This window comes from Dermochelys coriacea, chromosome 3, assembly GCF_009764565.3.
Source record: "Dermochelys coriacea isolate rDerCor1 chromosome 3, rDerCor1.pri.v4, whole genome shotgun sequence".
In the NCBI taxonomy this organism is placed as follows: Eukaryota; Metazoa; Chordata; order Testudines; family Dermochelyidae; genus Dermochelys; species Dermochelys coriacea.
The window spans coordinates 98,597,611-98,614,904 of NC_050070.1; the positions used below are offsets into that span (position 1 = coordinate 98,597,611).

The 17,294-nt window shown below is 41.2% G+C and overlaps 1 protein-coding gene across 3 annotated transcripts in view; it reads right to left on the reverse strand.

Moving 5' to 3' along the window:
- Positions 1–1,467: 1,467 nt before the first annotated feature.
- The window catches only part of THEMIS (thymocyte selection associated), a 129,535-nt gene continuing 113,708 nt past the window's right edge, over positions 1,468–17,294 (reverse strand). For all 3 annotated transcript variants that reach the window (XM_038396517.2, XM_043510921.1, XM_043510920.1), the window contains 3 exons: positions 13,801–13,962; positions 5,422–7,288; positions 1,468–5,194 (listed from right to left, as the gene is read on the reverse strand). In XM_038396517.2, coding sequence (XP_038252445.1) covers positions 7,269–7,288; positions 13,801–13,962 — 182 coding nt within the window. In that variant the 3' untranslated portion in view covers positions 1,468–5,194; positions 5,422–7,268. The remainder of the gene's footprint in view (positions 5,195–5,421; positions 7,289–13,800; positions 13,963–17,294) is intronic.

Genomic DNA, 17,294 nt, shown 5'->3' on the forward strand with positions numbered 1-17,294 from the left:
TCAGTTAATTTACCTTATAAACAAATGTATAATGAATGAAAAATTAAATAAAGCCCAATTACAGTCTGACTGTCTCTCTTTTTCTGTATTCAATGGTCTTGCTAAATATGTAATTTGTCTTGTCTCTGATGGTCTCTGAATTGGTATTTCTCTGCTACAGCAGATTCCAGATTTTACATGACAGCAGCAATTAGGTTTGAAACTTCCAGCCTTTTCAATTTAAATACGGATCAGATGAATCATCTATCTGCTGCATTGCATTTTGGAAACACCTCAGTTCATAACATGGAATCAAATCCTAAGTGGGGCCAGACATCTGTAACTCCCATTGATAGTATTCTCTGGCATAATCCAGCTACTGCTAGAGGACCAACAAGGACTTTGAGTATTTCATTTATTTTACCTATTAATCGGTGAGCTCAACCCTAAAAAATAGCCCACTGGTACCATTTGAGTGGGCAAAATCTGTTCCTGCATTTTGAATAGGTCTATGTCAACAGCTAACAAAAAAGTTGTGGGCGACCTTCCTGCAGAGCAGCTTAGTGGTTGAGTTGAACCTGGTTTTTTGTTAATTTTTTTTTATAAATAATTCCTAATATGCGGATGCTTTTATATAATGAAAAATGAAAGGCAACACACTTTGATTATCTTTTATTCAACACATCGTTCGTTAATAAGCAAAGAGAATCGTTTCGGTATCATGTTCAGGGCATTAATTTCCAGTCTAAAAATTTACAAAATATATCGTTATACCACATAATGTAATAGAAATGTGTCTCACCATGTTTTCTGAAGCTTTTTCAATGCTCCTAATGTAATCGTGTGTCTTGTCATAACTTCACTGATGAGTAACATATCAAGCCCAGCAACCGAATAGTCAATTGGAATGTCATCTCCTGATTCATGTAAAAAAGGGCAAAATCTTTGCTGGAAACCCCAGGGGTGAGATCCTCACTGCAGCTGCAGCCCTTTTCCACTATAAAAGGGCTCTTGTAGCCTCAGTTGCAGCTGGGTGAGGAGTCACCCTTGCCATTTGCTCAGTCTGATTGACCAGTTTCCCCCCAAATGTGTATGAAATCTGTACTGGAAATCAAGAAATAACTGTCAGTACATTGAGCAGTTCAATGTTATTCTGTCCTTTAATGTCCCAGGATAAAGATTTCAATTACTCAATGTCATTTTATGGATAAACTTTTAATGTGCTTTAATGATTCCCTGTCATTATCCAACCATTTTCAAAAGAAATACGTTAATGAGGTCTAAGAAAATGTGGGAGTTTTTACCTTAATTACCTGGTTCATAGATCAGAGTAATTATACTTCAACAGATTTTGTGTATAATCTAAAAGTAATTACTACAGCTTCCAGCTGTTAAAATATTAAGCTAATTGTGTTCAAGAAAAGTTTGAAAACAAGATTTTGACCTTTTCTGTGTTTAAATTAGCTCCATCCCCATGGAGTCTTTGGGAAAACCAGAACTTTCTTTACATACATTGATTACATTAATTAATAATTTGTAAATGGCAATCAGCAATTACAGCACTTTGAAAAACAAAACTGAGTTGAACAATTCCTCTTTTTCAAAAATAATTATTGGGTGCTCACAAATTTGAACTGACAATACTTAGGCCCGGATCCTGCAATGAGTTATGCATCCATATTAAGCCCCATTGACTTACTTTGAGGAGGATATCCTTACTGGGTCAAACCTTTATTTCCTTTTTAGTCTGTGGTTTCTCTGGTGAAATTATCAGTGAAGGCAACAGAGGTTTGCCTGAGTAAGGACTAGTCAGGCAGACTTCAGAATTTGGCTCATTATTATGCTTTTCGGGTTTAGCTTTCTACAGAATTTTCTGATGTTAGGTGTTCATGTTTGTGACAAAAGATGGCTTACTTTGAGTATGAAGTTTAGTTTAAAAATGTATTTCCCTTAAAATATGTATTTAAAACTGTCCTATTCCTGATCCATAGCCTCCAGCAGGACAGAAGTCACAGTGGTTATGGGAAATCTTTAACACTGTTTCTCAGCTCCCTCTGCAAACAATCCTCAACAGTGCAAAAAAAGAGTAAATATCACTTGTTTGGGTATATACCGACTGATGAGCAGGAGGTGGCTGGGGGATAGGAGTGAATGGAGCTTGTACAAGCTGGCGTCAGGAATCAGACTCAGCAAACCTCATTTTTGAAAGAAAGAAAGAAAGAAAGAAAGAAAGAAAGAAAGAAAGAAAGAAAACTACATTTCTAGCTATTTTTCTTGCTAAATTAGACTTGAAAAGTAAATAGATGTAACATGATTACTATAGTTGAAAGGAACAAGTAGCAGGATTTCTCCTCTCCTAAGCAAACTAGGGAAAGGTGGTCTAAATGAAATTACAGTAAGGTGGGTGTACAACTGGTTAAAACACCACACTCATAGTAGTTATCAATGGTTTGCTGTCAAACTAGGAGGGTGAATCTACTGAGCCTGTGCAGGGGTCAGATCTGGATCCTCTTCTAGTCCATATTTTCAATAATGACTTTGATAATGGAGTGGAGAGTATGTTTATAAAATTTAGAGACACCAAGCTGGGAGGGGTTGCAAACACTTTGGAGGACAGGATTAGAATTAAAAACGACCTTAACGAATTGGTTTGAAATCAACAAGGTGAAAGTCAATAAAGACAAGTGCAAAGTACTACACTTAGGAAGGAAAAATCAAACACACAATTATAGAATGGGGACTGACAGGGTGGTAGTACTGTTGAACAGAAGCTGGAAGTTATAGTGGATCACAAATTAAATATGAGTCAACAATGTGATGCAGTTGCAAAAAAGATGAATATCATTCTGAGGTGTATTATCAGGAATGTTGAATAAACACAGGAGCCAATTGTCCCTTTCTAGTCAGCACTGGTGAGGCCCCAGGTGGAGTACTGTGTCCAACTCTGGGCACCACACTTTAGGAAAGAGCAACAGAAATGATAAAAGCTTTAGAAAACCTGAACTATGAGGAAAGGTTTAAAAATTGGGCATGTTTAGTCTTGAGCAAGGAAGACTGAGGTGGGACCTTATAAAAGTTTTCAAAAATGTTAAGGGCTGTTATAAAGAAGACTGTGATCAATTGCTCTCCATTTCTAACGAAGGAATTGTCTTAATCTGCAGCAAAGGAGATTTAGGTTAGATATTAGCAATTAGGAAGTCAGTTATTTATAGTGTACTGCATAGAATCATCTCACTAACTCTTCCTAATCTGCCCTTGTACAACTTCGCAGGATTATAAGGGAATCAGGTATGTTTATGAGAAAGGGAGGACACAAAGATTTGTTTTTCAAGACTTTCAAAAATACCTAAGGCCAATTCTGTTGCTTATCTGAGGCGAAGCCTGAGCTGGCAGGTGCTTGCTAAGGCAGCTGCAGACATGCCATGACTATTCCCACATCCAGGTGAACTCACAGACATAAAGACAAACATGTGCAGTAGTCTTTGCAGGATCAGGGTCTGAGTCACCATTTGGCCATGTTCCACATATTGATTGAACTCTTTTCATCTTTCCTCATCAGAGGAAGTATGGGTTACACAGGAAAGGGTATCCTGTGGAGACATTTAGAGAAGAGATATGAAACCCAAGGGGGAAGAGCCAACTAGGCAAATCTATCACTGGAAAACAAAAAAGTATTCCTGTAATGGGATGGTCACCCACTTTAAGGGCCAAGACACATGGGGTCAGCCAGCCCTATTGTTAGGCAGAACCCCTTTAAGAATGGGCGTTTGGGCCAGGTGGAGGGAAAGGGGTCAGGGGATTCCTGTAAAGGGCTGAACAAGCTCAGCTGAAGGGGTTGCTGCAGGAAGGAGTCCTGTTCTGTGGCAGACCCTGGAAGTGAAGGGGAGTGGGGTAAAGAGAGACACAAAGGGCTTCTGGGCACCTGCTTTGTCTTTGTATTTGTTGGTGAGTTTTGTGTTTGAAGATGAAACAGTACCCTGAAGGAAGGGTCTGAACAGACTCTTGGCATGGTGTTAGTCCTTCCTGAGCTTTGGAAGATAGGCCAGTAGCCCAGCAATTCCCAAACCTCCCTCCCCCCAAGCACAACACAAACATTACACCCTGCTTCTAATCTTTGAAAGCAAACTTGGTTTCTCTTTGAAGACTGCAAGTATTTAACACCATGTCAGATACTTGCAAAGAGCGGCATCAAAGCAAAAATTTAAAATAACACTTGGGCAGACATAAGAGGTAACGAAAGCATCAAATGCACTAAGTGGAGAGATAACAAGCATCAACACCAGCACTCCTTGGCAAGAATGTTGTAGATAAGGATTTGTCTGACACAAAGAAGGTGCACATTGTATTTAAACAAAAGGCTTTTTGGCATTTAAAGAAGAATGCTGAGAGAAAGGTTTTTCTTATCTTCTCCAAGCACAAAGGCGGAACATATGGAAAATGTGCATGTTGATTATCCACATGGAAATGCTGTCTCACTAGGGGCTTGTCTACACAATAACTCCACGTGCGGACACTCTTATTCCAGAATAAGGCTGTCCTGCCCCTATTTAGTTTAATGCACTTTCTGGGTTAAGCGAAACAGACCCAAGGCATTCCTATTCCTGAATAAAGGTGGCTGCATGAAGAGTTATTCAGGAATGGCTGTTTCTGAATAACTCCATGTGCAGATAAGCCCTTAGTGAGAGTGAAGTGGAAGGAAATGCTCATTAACACTCATTAACAATAAATAAATTAAGCCTTTAAACTAGCAAATATGTGTGAGGGATTATGCCAATCATTTACAAGACAACTATGTTATTATTTAACGTGCTGGCCTCTGCTTCCTGCAGCTCCCATTGGCTGGGAATGGAGAACCGCGGCCACCGGGAGCTGCAGGGGACCGTGCCTGCAGATGGTCAACGTAAACAAAATGTCTCGCGGCCTACCAGCAGATTATCCTGATAGGCCGCGTGCCGAAGGTTGCCGACCCCTGTGCTACAGTAAGGGCTAATACCACTGATACTTCATTTTTACAAAAGAAACCACCATATATATATATATATATATATATATATATAGTCTGCTGTGAAATAAACCTATGATTGTCACAATAACAGCTTGATTCTATGATGAGTTGAGCATGCACAACAATTGAGGGTGCTCAACACCTCATAGGAGGCAATTAGTCAATTACAGGCTTTATTATATTTGTCCTTGTAGCACCAAAAACACAGACCTCTGCCAGATTTCAGAGTAGCAGCCGTGTTAGTCTGTATTCGCAAAAAAGAAAAGGAGTACTTGAGGCACCTTAGAGACTAACACATTTATTTGAGCATAAGCTTTCGTGAGCTACAGCTCATCTAAATGCATCCGATGAAGTGAGCTGTAGCTCACGAAAGCTTATGCTCAAATAAATTTGTTAGTCTCTAAGGTGCCACAAGTACTCCTTTTCTTTTTTGAGACCTCTGCCACTTGAGCTAAAGGAGAGTTTGGTAGTAATAGATCCCTTATCTCTAAACCACCTACTGAATGGCAACATCCCACACACAATAACCTAGTAAAATACAGCATGAACTACATTTATTTATGCAAAAAGAAAAGGAGTACTTGTGGCACCTTAGAGACTAACAAATTTATTTGAGCATAAGTTTTCGTGAGCTGTAGCTCAGGAAAACTTATGCGCCAATAAATTTGTTAGTCTCTAAAGTACTGTTTAGTAATTGGAATAATTTAGACAATGGTTATAGTAAGGAAAAGGATTTACTCTAATTAAATTAATATAAAATACTGGAAAGAAATCCTAAATGAATTTACCATAGAGATAACTAACCATTCCATGGATTTCCTATCAGCAATTCAGGGTATACTATATATCGTAGGGATTTTTTCTTTAAAAATATTTACAGAAAAAAGATGTAGGCATTTTTGGTGCTTCGTTGCTTTGTAATATGAGAGTACAGAATGCATGTTTCCCGTATCAGCACTGCTCGTACATTCACAGCTAGATTTAAAAGCATCCTCATCTAAATAAGCAGAAATACTCACCATAATTGCTATTTCCACAATACTAAGAAGGATAGTGGTAAGGCACCAATGAATGTACCTCATATGCTCATCAGGTAGGTTTTGCATCCAGCAAACCCTTCATCTCTCATGGAACTGTCTAAGCACTTATTTTTCATTTTTCAAAAATATTTTAAAAAAGGAAAACATTTTAAAGCAAATTTTTAAAAAATATGAAGACTCTGCTATGCTTTTTTTCCCGTGACTTCACTTGTCTTGGGATATTCTTTGTTACAGGCAGTTACCCATTTGTATGTAACAGATGGAGCATTAATCAAGACCTAATGGCTCCTGTTTGGCACAGCCCATTGAAAGGCTGTGTGGAGATGCACTGACCCATCTGATGCTTGGGTGTGGATGGGAGAATAATTTGCTACATAACTTTTTAAAAATGCAGCATGCTCCCTCCTCACAATGCACAAGGAGGACGGAGACATGACTTCACCTGCATTGACCCCTCCTCATGCGTCCTTGTTCTCTTTTCAGCAAATAACTCCCAGACTGAGCAACTGTCTCTTCCTGAGGAACAAAGAGGCTATGATTCATAGTGGCTCCTACTCAGACCCGAGAAGATCAGCCCTTCCTATCCCCCGTATGGACACAATCTAACCCAAAATACTCTGATTTACTTTGTGCCAGGTTCAACCACCCTTACTCCCACTGGGTAGTATTTTACTCTGTGAGCAGTTGCATTGATTTCAATGGGATTACTTGTGAAGCAAAGGTACTACTTGCACAGTAAGGCACTACGCAGCACCAGAAAGGGTGGCAGAATCTGTCTGTTGGTAATTTTGAGTACACCACACCTGAAACTCAACCTAGAACATTTGCAATTGTTTAATTAAATGAGGAATTACTTTAACCTCTCTCCCCTAAAGATTTGCAATTATAGGACACTTCAGAATAAGGAATTGGCCTGGAGTAAGTGCCATACAGTGGCCTAGGAAATCAATGGGTGTTTTGGGTGCACTGAGAATGCAAAATTGTATCCTAATTGGCATAATTATATGAATTTGTGAATAAATATTTACGAGGGGAACCAGTACCGTGCATGACTTTTTATTCATGATTGTGAAAGTAGTTTAGTTTCTCAGGGGCTTGGTGTAGTTGAATTGCAGCTTTGGATGTTCTTCATGAGACAGAAGGAAGATGGTGTTTCTTTCGTGATTTGTTTGTTCTTATAAGTTGTGAATGATCTTATGACATAATATATGCAGTTTTCCAGTCATTTCGGGTTAATTTCAGTATTACTCCATTTTAGAGGTTTCTGAAAACAAACAAAAAAGAAAATGAATGGCTGAAATTGAAACGGAAATCTTTTATATTGGTTTTAAAATGACACAGTGAATGAATGTGTGGGTGCATGAGTGTTGTGTTGTGTGAACAGTTGTGTGTCAATGAAGAGTTAGCAAGCAACAGTACCTGAATAACATTTAGCTTAAAACAGATGAGGAGCAGATCAGTCACTGAGGAGACAAAACCCTGTCGCTTCTACTGAACTAAGAAAAATGCAAACTCAGCTTTTGTGTGGGCTGGTGATTAAAGCAAAGGAGTGGGATTCAACAGAACTTGGGTGAAATCTTGGCTCTGTTGAAGTCAATGACAAAATCCTCACTGACTTCAACAGGGCCAGGATTTCACCATCCTCCGCTCTGCCACAGACCTGTTGCATGATGTGAGTCACTTCACCTCTTTGTCCATCTGTTTTTACTTTATTTATCTGAGTGTCCCACTGTCACATTCTGGGGTGCAATCCAGACCAGTGAGGGGTTGTAGCACCACCTGTCCTGTAACCTGGGGTGCCTCACAATGCTTTGCTGTTGTAGCTCTTAACCTGGGCTGCTCAGGACTAGTCTACCAGCATGCAGGTCACTCCGAGTGACTGTGTGCCAGACAACACTGGTTTAACAGTTCTGACCCCAGCAGCCTGTCTATAGCCCTACTCAAGCTTCCACCAGCCTTGGTTACTACTTGCGGGGTGACCCCAACACATTCCCACACTGTGTTCTTTTCACTGTCCAGCCCTCTCCTGGATAGTTCAGAGAAATTATATGGTTTGTTCGTTCCTCTAAAAACACAAAAGCACATCACAGCTTAATTTAACTGGGGTGAACACACCATTCCTTTTAAACACAGCACTGAGTTGGTTTATGGTAAAAATGAAAGAAATGTATTAACAAAATATACATAAGATTAAGTGAGTTCAAGTTCATAAGGAATGAAGATAGAAAGAGTTACAAGTAAAACAAACCAAAATATGCTTCTAAAATTCTAAAACTTAATCTAGCAAGATACAGGCTTTGTTCAAGCTTGTTTCTCTCACCACTCGTTCTTTTTCCCCAAACATGGCTGACTTTCCCACAGTCAGGACCTTCCACAAAAGTACAAGGCTTTCCTTGTCGTCCTAGGTGCAAGATCTTTACCTTAGCAAGTTTCTTACCTATATTCAGTTCCAGAAACTTCAACTCCCCCTTGGTTGAAGGACCCATCTTTCTCAGCTTGCAAGAGCTCTGTTTCCTCATGTCTGTCTTGTGATGGTTGCCAAAAATGGCTTCTGCCCTTGCTTTTATCTTTCAAAGTTCAATGAACTTGTTTCAAGAGGCAGGGTGACCTCATGCTGTTCTTTCCTTCCTGTGGGCTTCCTATCCCCCTGTATGTAAATGGGACTTCCATTGTTTTGATTCCACCATGCTTAATTAACATAGAAAACAGGTAGATAGCTGTTTCCCCTCCTGTCTGGGTGGGAACTGTTCCTTCCGTTGTTTGGCCACACATTTTAAAATGTGTGAGTATTCATAATTCTTCCAGTAGTATTGATATATACTTTTTACAATGATAGCTGATCACCGGTTCAAGCATCCCCTGCCCCTTGTCATCTTTATAGACTGGTAAACCTTTTATATGGATTCTTCTGAAAAATAAAACCCAGACCAAGTTTCTCTCTCCTGCTGGGTGTATACGCCATTCTGTCTTCTCCCGCACTTGTTAACGTAAGGTTTACCTCCATCCCTTGTTAGCTTGATGGGTCTGTTTACTACTTATATGTAAACTGAGGTGAACACATTCCTTTGTTTACCATAGACCTGTTTAACAAGTCCCCCGACATACCTGGTTTACACACACTTTAGTTATAATTCCAGCATAGATTTATAACTCTTAATACCCACTGTGTACATATATTACACAAGAATATTAATGATCAGCGAGTTATTAATTTTCAAATAATATTTCACATGGTATATTTTGTTCAAAGATTATTATATCAGTGTGTAGGGTGTGAATACTGGGGTGCTTAGTGCAACACCCACAATCTTTAATTCATTTGTCCTCACAACACCCCTGAAATAGGACTACACTATCATTCTCTCTTTACAGATGAGGAACTGAGAAAGAGAGAAGTAAAGCAACTTGCCAAGTTCACACAGGAAGCCGGTGGCAGACCAGGGAATTGAACTTGTGTCTCCCAACTCCTATGCAAGTACCCAATCACTCCCTGTTCATTTTTCCTCCTACATTCACCATTCATTATTCTCTCATTTAAAAGCTTCAGTCATCCCATCGGAGAGCAGAGAAAATACCAAATGGCAAACGTTTTCAAACTTGGCTGACTAAAACTAGGCACCCAAATCCATATTTAAGAATCTAAATAAAAGTGATTGGATTTTTCAAAGATGCTAGGAACCCACAACTCCCAATGACTTAAGCAGGAGTTTGAATGCCTAAATATGGATTTAGATGCCTGAGTTTAAGGTACCTGAGTCTGAAAATTTTGGCCTTTATCATTTGGTCCAGGTTCAGTGAAGCAACAAAATAAATAGTTAACTTCGCTTTGTGTAAGAACAAAAGGATATGAAAGCCGAGAGAAAGTCTATCAAAATTAGTACAAAAGATAGAAAGGCAGTGTGGTCTAGTAGACAGTGCAGTAGCCTGGGAGTGACAAGACCTGGGTTCTGTTCCCAGATCTGCCAGTGACCTTGGGCAAGTATCTTTGCCTCCATTTCCCCTCTCACTCTTTATCGTGTCTGTTTGGATTGTAAGCTCTTTGGGACAAGGAGTGGTTTTTACTATGTGTTGGTATAGTGCCTGGTACAATGGATCTTTGATCTTGGTTGGAGTCTCTGGACTCGACTAAATAACTGATTATAAACACTGATTTAAAATCTGTTTTTGAGGGTTGAAGCTCAGACAAGGGTTAAATTATTGGGGTTTGCTTTTATTTTTAATATCTTAAAACATTTTCTAACAATTTTGTTATAATGTAATTTGCACCAATGAATTTGAGTTTGATTGTCTGTACATGTTTAAATAATAGAAAGGAAGAATTTAATGAATGGTATAAATTGAATGGAAGCAATCCTGTGGTGTAACCAATATGACAGATAATTAAACCTTCGGCAGAGATGCAGCAGACCATTGATTCTTGTAAATCTTTTCCCCTTAAAAAGCTTATAAGAGATGTTCTCAATAAGGCCAAAGCAGCAAATTCATCTATGTTTTGAAAGGCCCATTGACCTGATTTTATGACACTTTTTCAAAAGCAGCCTCTTAAGCTGTCCCCGCTGGCTCACCAGAAGTCTTCCAGGTTTGTTTTTATACTCACCAAAGCTTGGATTGACATGCACAAATCAAATCCATGTTTCCCAATGCACACACAAATGTGCACACAGAGAATCTTGGCAGAAATGTTTAATATAAACTTTAATGGAGGATTTCTGAATGTCAGAAGGAGACCAAAAGATTGGAAGAAAATCAACATGTCCTTTAGCTATCTAACGATCTTAGAGCAGGTGGCTGCTCCTTCAACCACTGAAAAAATAATTTATGGGACTGTTTCATAATCCAAGACTCTGATAGCAATATCCCTAGAGACAGCAAAGGTCTTTTCTTGCATATTTTGCTAAATCCTTCAAACAAAAGGAGTAATAAAGTGCAGCCTTTTCTCTGTTGACAGGGAGTTTAAAGGGCAGGTGGATAAAGGTTTGAAGGATCTGATGCCTCAACAGTAAATGGCATAATTAGAGGCTGAGCCCTCAGGCAGATGTTGTCTCTTGAAGCTGAATTCTGCCTGGTTACCTGTGGGTAAAAAGTCAAATGGAAATTTTTTTTTTCCAGTGTAACCCTCGTTTACAGTATCCAGTTAGGCCCTCTCTACATGACAGTACAGCCACGTTAGCCAGAATCATTACTTACCCTGTTCAGGCTAGCTGGGCACTAATTCCCTGGCTAGTGTAGATCTGGACTACAATGTTGTCCTCAGTCTCTCCCCCTTCCTTCTATGACAGCTGCTTGTTTTCCCCCCACTCTTCTGGTTGTGATCTACCGTGGCTGCTGGGCATGCAGCGGACTCCAATCTCTATGCTCTTGCTGCTTCCTGGCTCTCCCTCTCTCATGCTCCATGAACATTTCTTTCTCACCATAGGCACAGGGGAGATGGGAAGCAGCATGAATTTAAATCAGCTTCCCCCATCTGAATTAGAAATGCCTCATCTCAGTTAATGAGAGGGAAGAGAAGCCAGGCTGCAAAATCCCCACTGCTGGTCCTCCTCGAGGCATTGCTGCGATGAGGTTTGGAGATGGAAGAGAACATGATCTGTTGCTACAGATCCCACAATGCCTGCATATAGGAAAAAGAGGATTTGCTCCTGTGAACGCTGGCCACAAGCATGAGGCGGGGAAGACGAGGATCCACAGCTGCACCACATGTGCTGCCTGCAAAGGACTGGAAACCACTCTTGAGACAAGGGAATTGATACAAGCTGCAACAAACAAACATCAGCTATGGGGAGGAGTAGACTACTAGTGCATCCTGTTCCTCCCCAGACATGGGAGAAATTTCACTACCTAGGATCCTCACTGAAAATTAGTCTTTGGATCCTGCACTGAGTTAAGAGGAGGATTTAGCAGGAAGAGAGATTAAGAGGGAAACCTAGAGAGGGAAAAATCAGGAGTTGTTATTAGAGCGTGGGAAAGCTGAGGAGCTCAGTCACCTTTTCCACCAGCTCCACCCCTACTAAACAATATAAATACAATTTGTGCTAAATTGGAACTGATAATTTGGGGTTATTAAGCCGTAAGAACCTGATTCTTGTTTACTCCTGCTTTAAGTCTCCTTCCCACAGCCAGAGCAGCAGAAAGTAGCCTTAGTGTAAATTAAAATCAGGGCCTAAAAGTTTACCTCTTTTTTAAAAGCTTAGTTATGTATTACACATAGAGCAGAGAGAATTACTGGGTTTTTGCTTCACTGGCAGTTCTGAAAAATGGAACAAAATGCTGAAAAATTTCAGCAAATTTGTGAGTTGACAAAAATTTCATTTTAGGTTGAATGAAACTTTTTGTCTTTGGGCATTTTTAAAATAAAAAGCAAAGCATATGAAGGGCTAGAGTCACAAAACATGTGACATGTGATGGAGGAAGAGCTAATTCCCTTATAACCATTAGTCCTTTAGCGTATGTCTACTCAGCAGCTGGGAGATGTGACTCCCAGGGTGGGTTGACAGACACATGCTAGCTCTGGTCCACGTAGGGTGCTAAAAATAGCAGCATGGCCATGGTGGCTGCTCAGGCTAGCTGTCCAAGTATGTACTGGGGGGTTGGGCAGAATCACACTCAGGTGGCTAGCCTAAGCCGGCACCGCAGCTACACTTCTATTTTTAGTGCACTAACTTGAGCAGAGCTAGCATGTGTTGGGGTACCCTAGCTTGGAATCACATATCTCCCAGCTGCTGTGTAGACATACCTTTAGTGATTAGGACAGTCACCTGGGCTGGGGGAAGACCTGGGTTCAATTCCCCGCTCTGCCTGATATGCAGAAGGGATTTGAACTTGGATCTCCTATACCACAGGAGAGTGCCCTGACCGCTGGGCTAGGGGACGTTCTGGAGCAGGCTCTCAATCTCTCCATTGAAGCTGTTCCACTTTGTATAAGTGATTAAACAGTTATTAGCACAGGGACTTAAACTTGGATCTCTCACCTCCCAGCTGAGTGCCCTGACTACCAAGCTATAGGGTCACTGGCTCTTCCTCTGAGCCAATGACTATTCAAATATTTTATACAAAATGGGACAGTTTCAACTGGAGAGGATTATGGCCACATATGCACTTTGTAGCTTGTGCAGACATAGCTGTACCCTAACTAGCTTGCTATAAAGATCACTGAGGATGTGGCAGCATAGGCTTCAGTGCAGGCTGTACAAGGCTGCCTGCCCCGTTCCCCCTCCCCCGGTATATACGTGCATTGCTAGCTCATGCTGCCACATACTTACTATTATTTTTAGCAAGCTACCTAAATTAAAAGCTAGTGTGGGTACATCTACACAAGCTGCAAATTACACCCTTTGTTGCAGTGCAGACACCCACCCCCAGACTGCCCTAAATCCCAGGGCATCCTCTTCTAAAGGAGGCAGGGGCAGCAGCACTACCACTGAACAAATATTTGTTGTCCAAAACTATTCAGCGCATCTGTGTCAAATTTGCAAATCCTTTTTGGTCGACTGAAACTGCATTTTTTGGTGAATAAACTATTGTGCAAAAAATTTCACTCAGCTCGAATGACTCAGTGTCTATTTAAAAAGGTGTCATTCTAAACAGTGACAGTGAGTCATAAATTGTACTGTTGTTGTCTCCCCAGCTCTGCCCCTGTTCCTCAGAAAATGCTATTGTATAGACTTTGACACTTTCACAGACAATTCCCAAATTCATGAAGAGTGAAGACTGCCATTAGATCTGAAAACAGTGGCATGCATTTGTTAACATTCGTAAGTGATCGAATGACACACCCACCTTCCCTCTTCTTCTTCAGGGGATACGTTTTATTATGAACTATGCTTTCTTGGAATTTTTTCCTTATATTTTCAATTACGTTTTCATCTACATATTCATAGGTGTGCTTCTCCTCCAGTTCCTTTTCTGTTCCATACTTCAGAAGCATATTTTTTATTGGACCTAAAAAACAAAAAGAAAACATAAAATATCTGTAAGGTGACACGGGAGTCTGCTGATCACCATAATTATATGATCCCCATTCTTCAGAATTATCTTGTTTTTAACCTTTTTTTCACTGCTTTTACACCTCTTTTCTCTTCTCCTTCTTTCTTCATGTCATATTATTTGTCAAGAACAAATCATGCCAAATCAATCTAATTTCCTTCTTTGACAGAGTTACTGGCCTCGTGGATGGGGGGAGCAGTAGATGTGATATACCATGATTTTAGTAAGGGTTTTGACACAGTCCCACATGACATTTTTATAAGCAGACTAATGAAATGTGATCTAGATGAAATTACCATAAGGGTGGATGTACAACGGGTTGAAAGACCGTACTCAAAGGGTTGTTATCAATGGTTCACTGTAAAACACGGAGGGCCTAACTAGTGAGGTCTGGCACCATTCAGTATTTTCACTAATGACTTGGATAATGGAGAGTATGCTCATAAAGTTTGTGGATGACACCAAGATGGGAGGGGTCGCTAGGACTTTGGAGGACAGGATTAGAATTCAAAATGACCTTGACAAATTAGAGAATTGGTCTAAAATCAACAAGATGCAATTCAATAAAGACAAGTGCAAAGTACTATCCCTAGGAAGGAAAAATCAAATGCACAACTACAAAATCACTGTTTAAGTGGGAGCGCTACTGAAAAAGATCTCAGGGTTACTGTGGATCACAAATTAAATATGACTCAACAATGTAATGCAGCTGCGACTAAGGCTACTATCATTCTGGGGTTTATTAACAGAAATGTATGTAAGATGGGACATAAATTGCCTCAGTCTGCTTGGCACTGGTGAGGCCTCAGCTGGAGTACTGTGCATAGACACTGACTTCCTCTCTACCCAGGGGATGCTCGACTCCCCCACTCCACCCCAGGCCTACCCCAGTCCACCCCTTCCCCCAGGCTCCCACCCCCGCCCTGCCTCTTCCCTCCCCCTCCCACAAGCATGCCCTGTCCCTGGCATGCAGGAGATACTCGGGGGGGAGGGGAAGGAGTTGATCGGTGGGGCCGCTAGCAAGCCTGAGGAGCTGGGGGGAGGAGGGGAGCTTGGCTGCCAGAAGGTGCTAAGCACCTACTAATTTTTGCAGTAGGTGCTCCAGCCGTGGAGCACCCATGGAGTTGATGCCTATTAAACTGTGTCAAATTCTGGGTGCGCACTTTAAGAAAGATACAGACAAAGAGAGGTAATTGGCTCTGTGGATATGGGGAAAGCAATGAACGTGATATATCTTGACTTTAGCAAAGCTTTTCATATGGTTTCCCACAGTATTCTTTCACAGCAAGTTAAAAAAAGTATGGATTGGATGAATGGACTATAAGGTGGATATAAAACTGGCTAGATTGTCAAGCTCAATGGGTAGTGATCAACTGCTCGATGTCTAGTTGGCAGCCAGTATCAAGCGGAGTGCCCCAGGAGTCCGTCCTGTGGCCGTTTTTTTTTTGACATCTTTATTAATGATCTGGATGATGGGCTAGATTGCACCCTCAGCAAGTTCGCGGAGGACACTAAGCTGCGGGGGAGAGGTAGATACACTGGAGTGTAGGTATAGGGTCCAGAGTGACCTAGGCAAATTGGAGGATTGGGCCAAAAGAAATCTGATAAGGTTCAACAAGGACAAGTGCAGAGGATGGAAGCACTTAGGATGGAAGCATCCCATGCACCGCTACAGGCTGGGGACTGACTGGCTAAGTGGCAGTTCTGCAGAAAAGGACCTGGGGATTACAGTGGATGAGAAGCTGGATATGAGTCAGCAGCATGCCCTTGTTGCCAAGAAGGCTAACGGCATATTGGACTGCATTAGTAGGAGCATTGCCAGCAGATCGAGGGAAGTGATTATTCCCTTCTATTCGGCACTAGTGAGGCCACATCTGGAGTACTGTGTCCAGTTTTGGGCCCCCCCACTACAGAAATCAGGTTTCAGAGTAGCAGCCATGCTAGTCTATATTCGCAAAAAGAAAAAGAGGACTTGTGGCACCTTAGAGACTATCAAATTTATTTGAGCATAAGCTTTCATGAGCTACAGCTCACTTCATCGGATATGGAAAAATTGGAGAGAGTCCAGCAGAGGGCAAGAAAAACGATCAGGGGACTGGGGCACATGATTTATGAGGAGAGGCTGAGGGAACTGGGCTTGTTTATTCTGCAAAAGAGAAGAGCTGGGGGGATTTGATAGCAGCCTTCAACTACCTGAAGAGGGGTTCCAAAGAGGATGGAGCTCTGCTGTTCTCAGTGATGGCAGATGACAGAACAAGGAGTAATGGTCTCAAGTTGCAGTGGGGGAGGTCTAGGTTGGATATTAGGAAACACTATTTCACTAGGACGGTGGTGAAACACTGGAATGTGTTACCTAGGGAGGCGGTAGAATCTCCATCCTTATAAGTTTTTGTCAAGGTCACGCTTGACAAAGCCCTGGCTGGGATGATTTAGTTGGCCTAGGTCCTGCTTTGCGCAGGGGGTTGGACTTGATGACCTCCTGAGGTCTCTTCCACCTCTAATATTCTATGATTCTATGAATCCAGAGGAGAGCAACAAAAACATACAAGATTTAGAAAACCTGACCTAGCAGGAACAGTTAAAAAAATGGACAGTTTAGTCTTGAGAAAAGACAACTGAGGCAGGACCTGATAACGATCTTCAAATACGTTAAAGGCAGTTACAAAGAAGATGATGATCAGTTGTTCTCCATGTCCATTGAAGGTAGGACAAATAATAATGAGCTTAATCTGCAGCAAGGGAGAATTAGGTTTGATTTTAGAAAAATCTTACTAATTAGAAGGATCGTTAAGCTCTGGAATAGGCTTCCAAAGGAGGCTGAGGAATCCTCATCACTGGAGGTTTAAGCAAACGTTACACAAACCCCTACCAGGGATGGTCTAGGTTTACTTGGTCCCGCCTCAGCACAGAGAGCTAGACTTCAGGACCTCTCTTGGTCTTTTTCACTCCTCCATTTCTATTATTCTATTTGTATTATGGTAGCATCTAGAGGCCCCCAACCGAGACCGAGGACCTATTGTGGTAAGAACTCTACAGATACAGTGAGAGATTGCATACTTTTCAGGGCAGGGACTATCTAAACAGATAAGGCACACAAAAGTGTGAGAGAAAGGAAGCATTATTACCCACACTTTACATATTTTCCCACAGAGAGATTAAGTGATTTGCACAAGATTACCTAGGAAATCTGTGGCAGACCCAAGAATTAAACCCAGGTCTCCTGATTCCCATTTCAGTGCCATAGCCACAAGAGCATCCTTCCATCTCTTTTAGGAATCCTTCTTTTG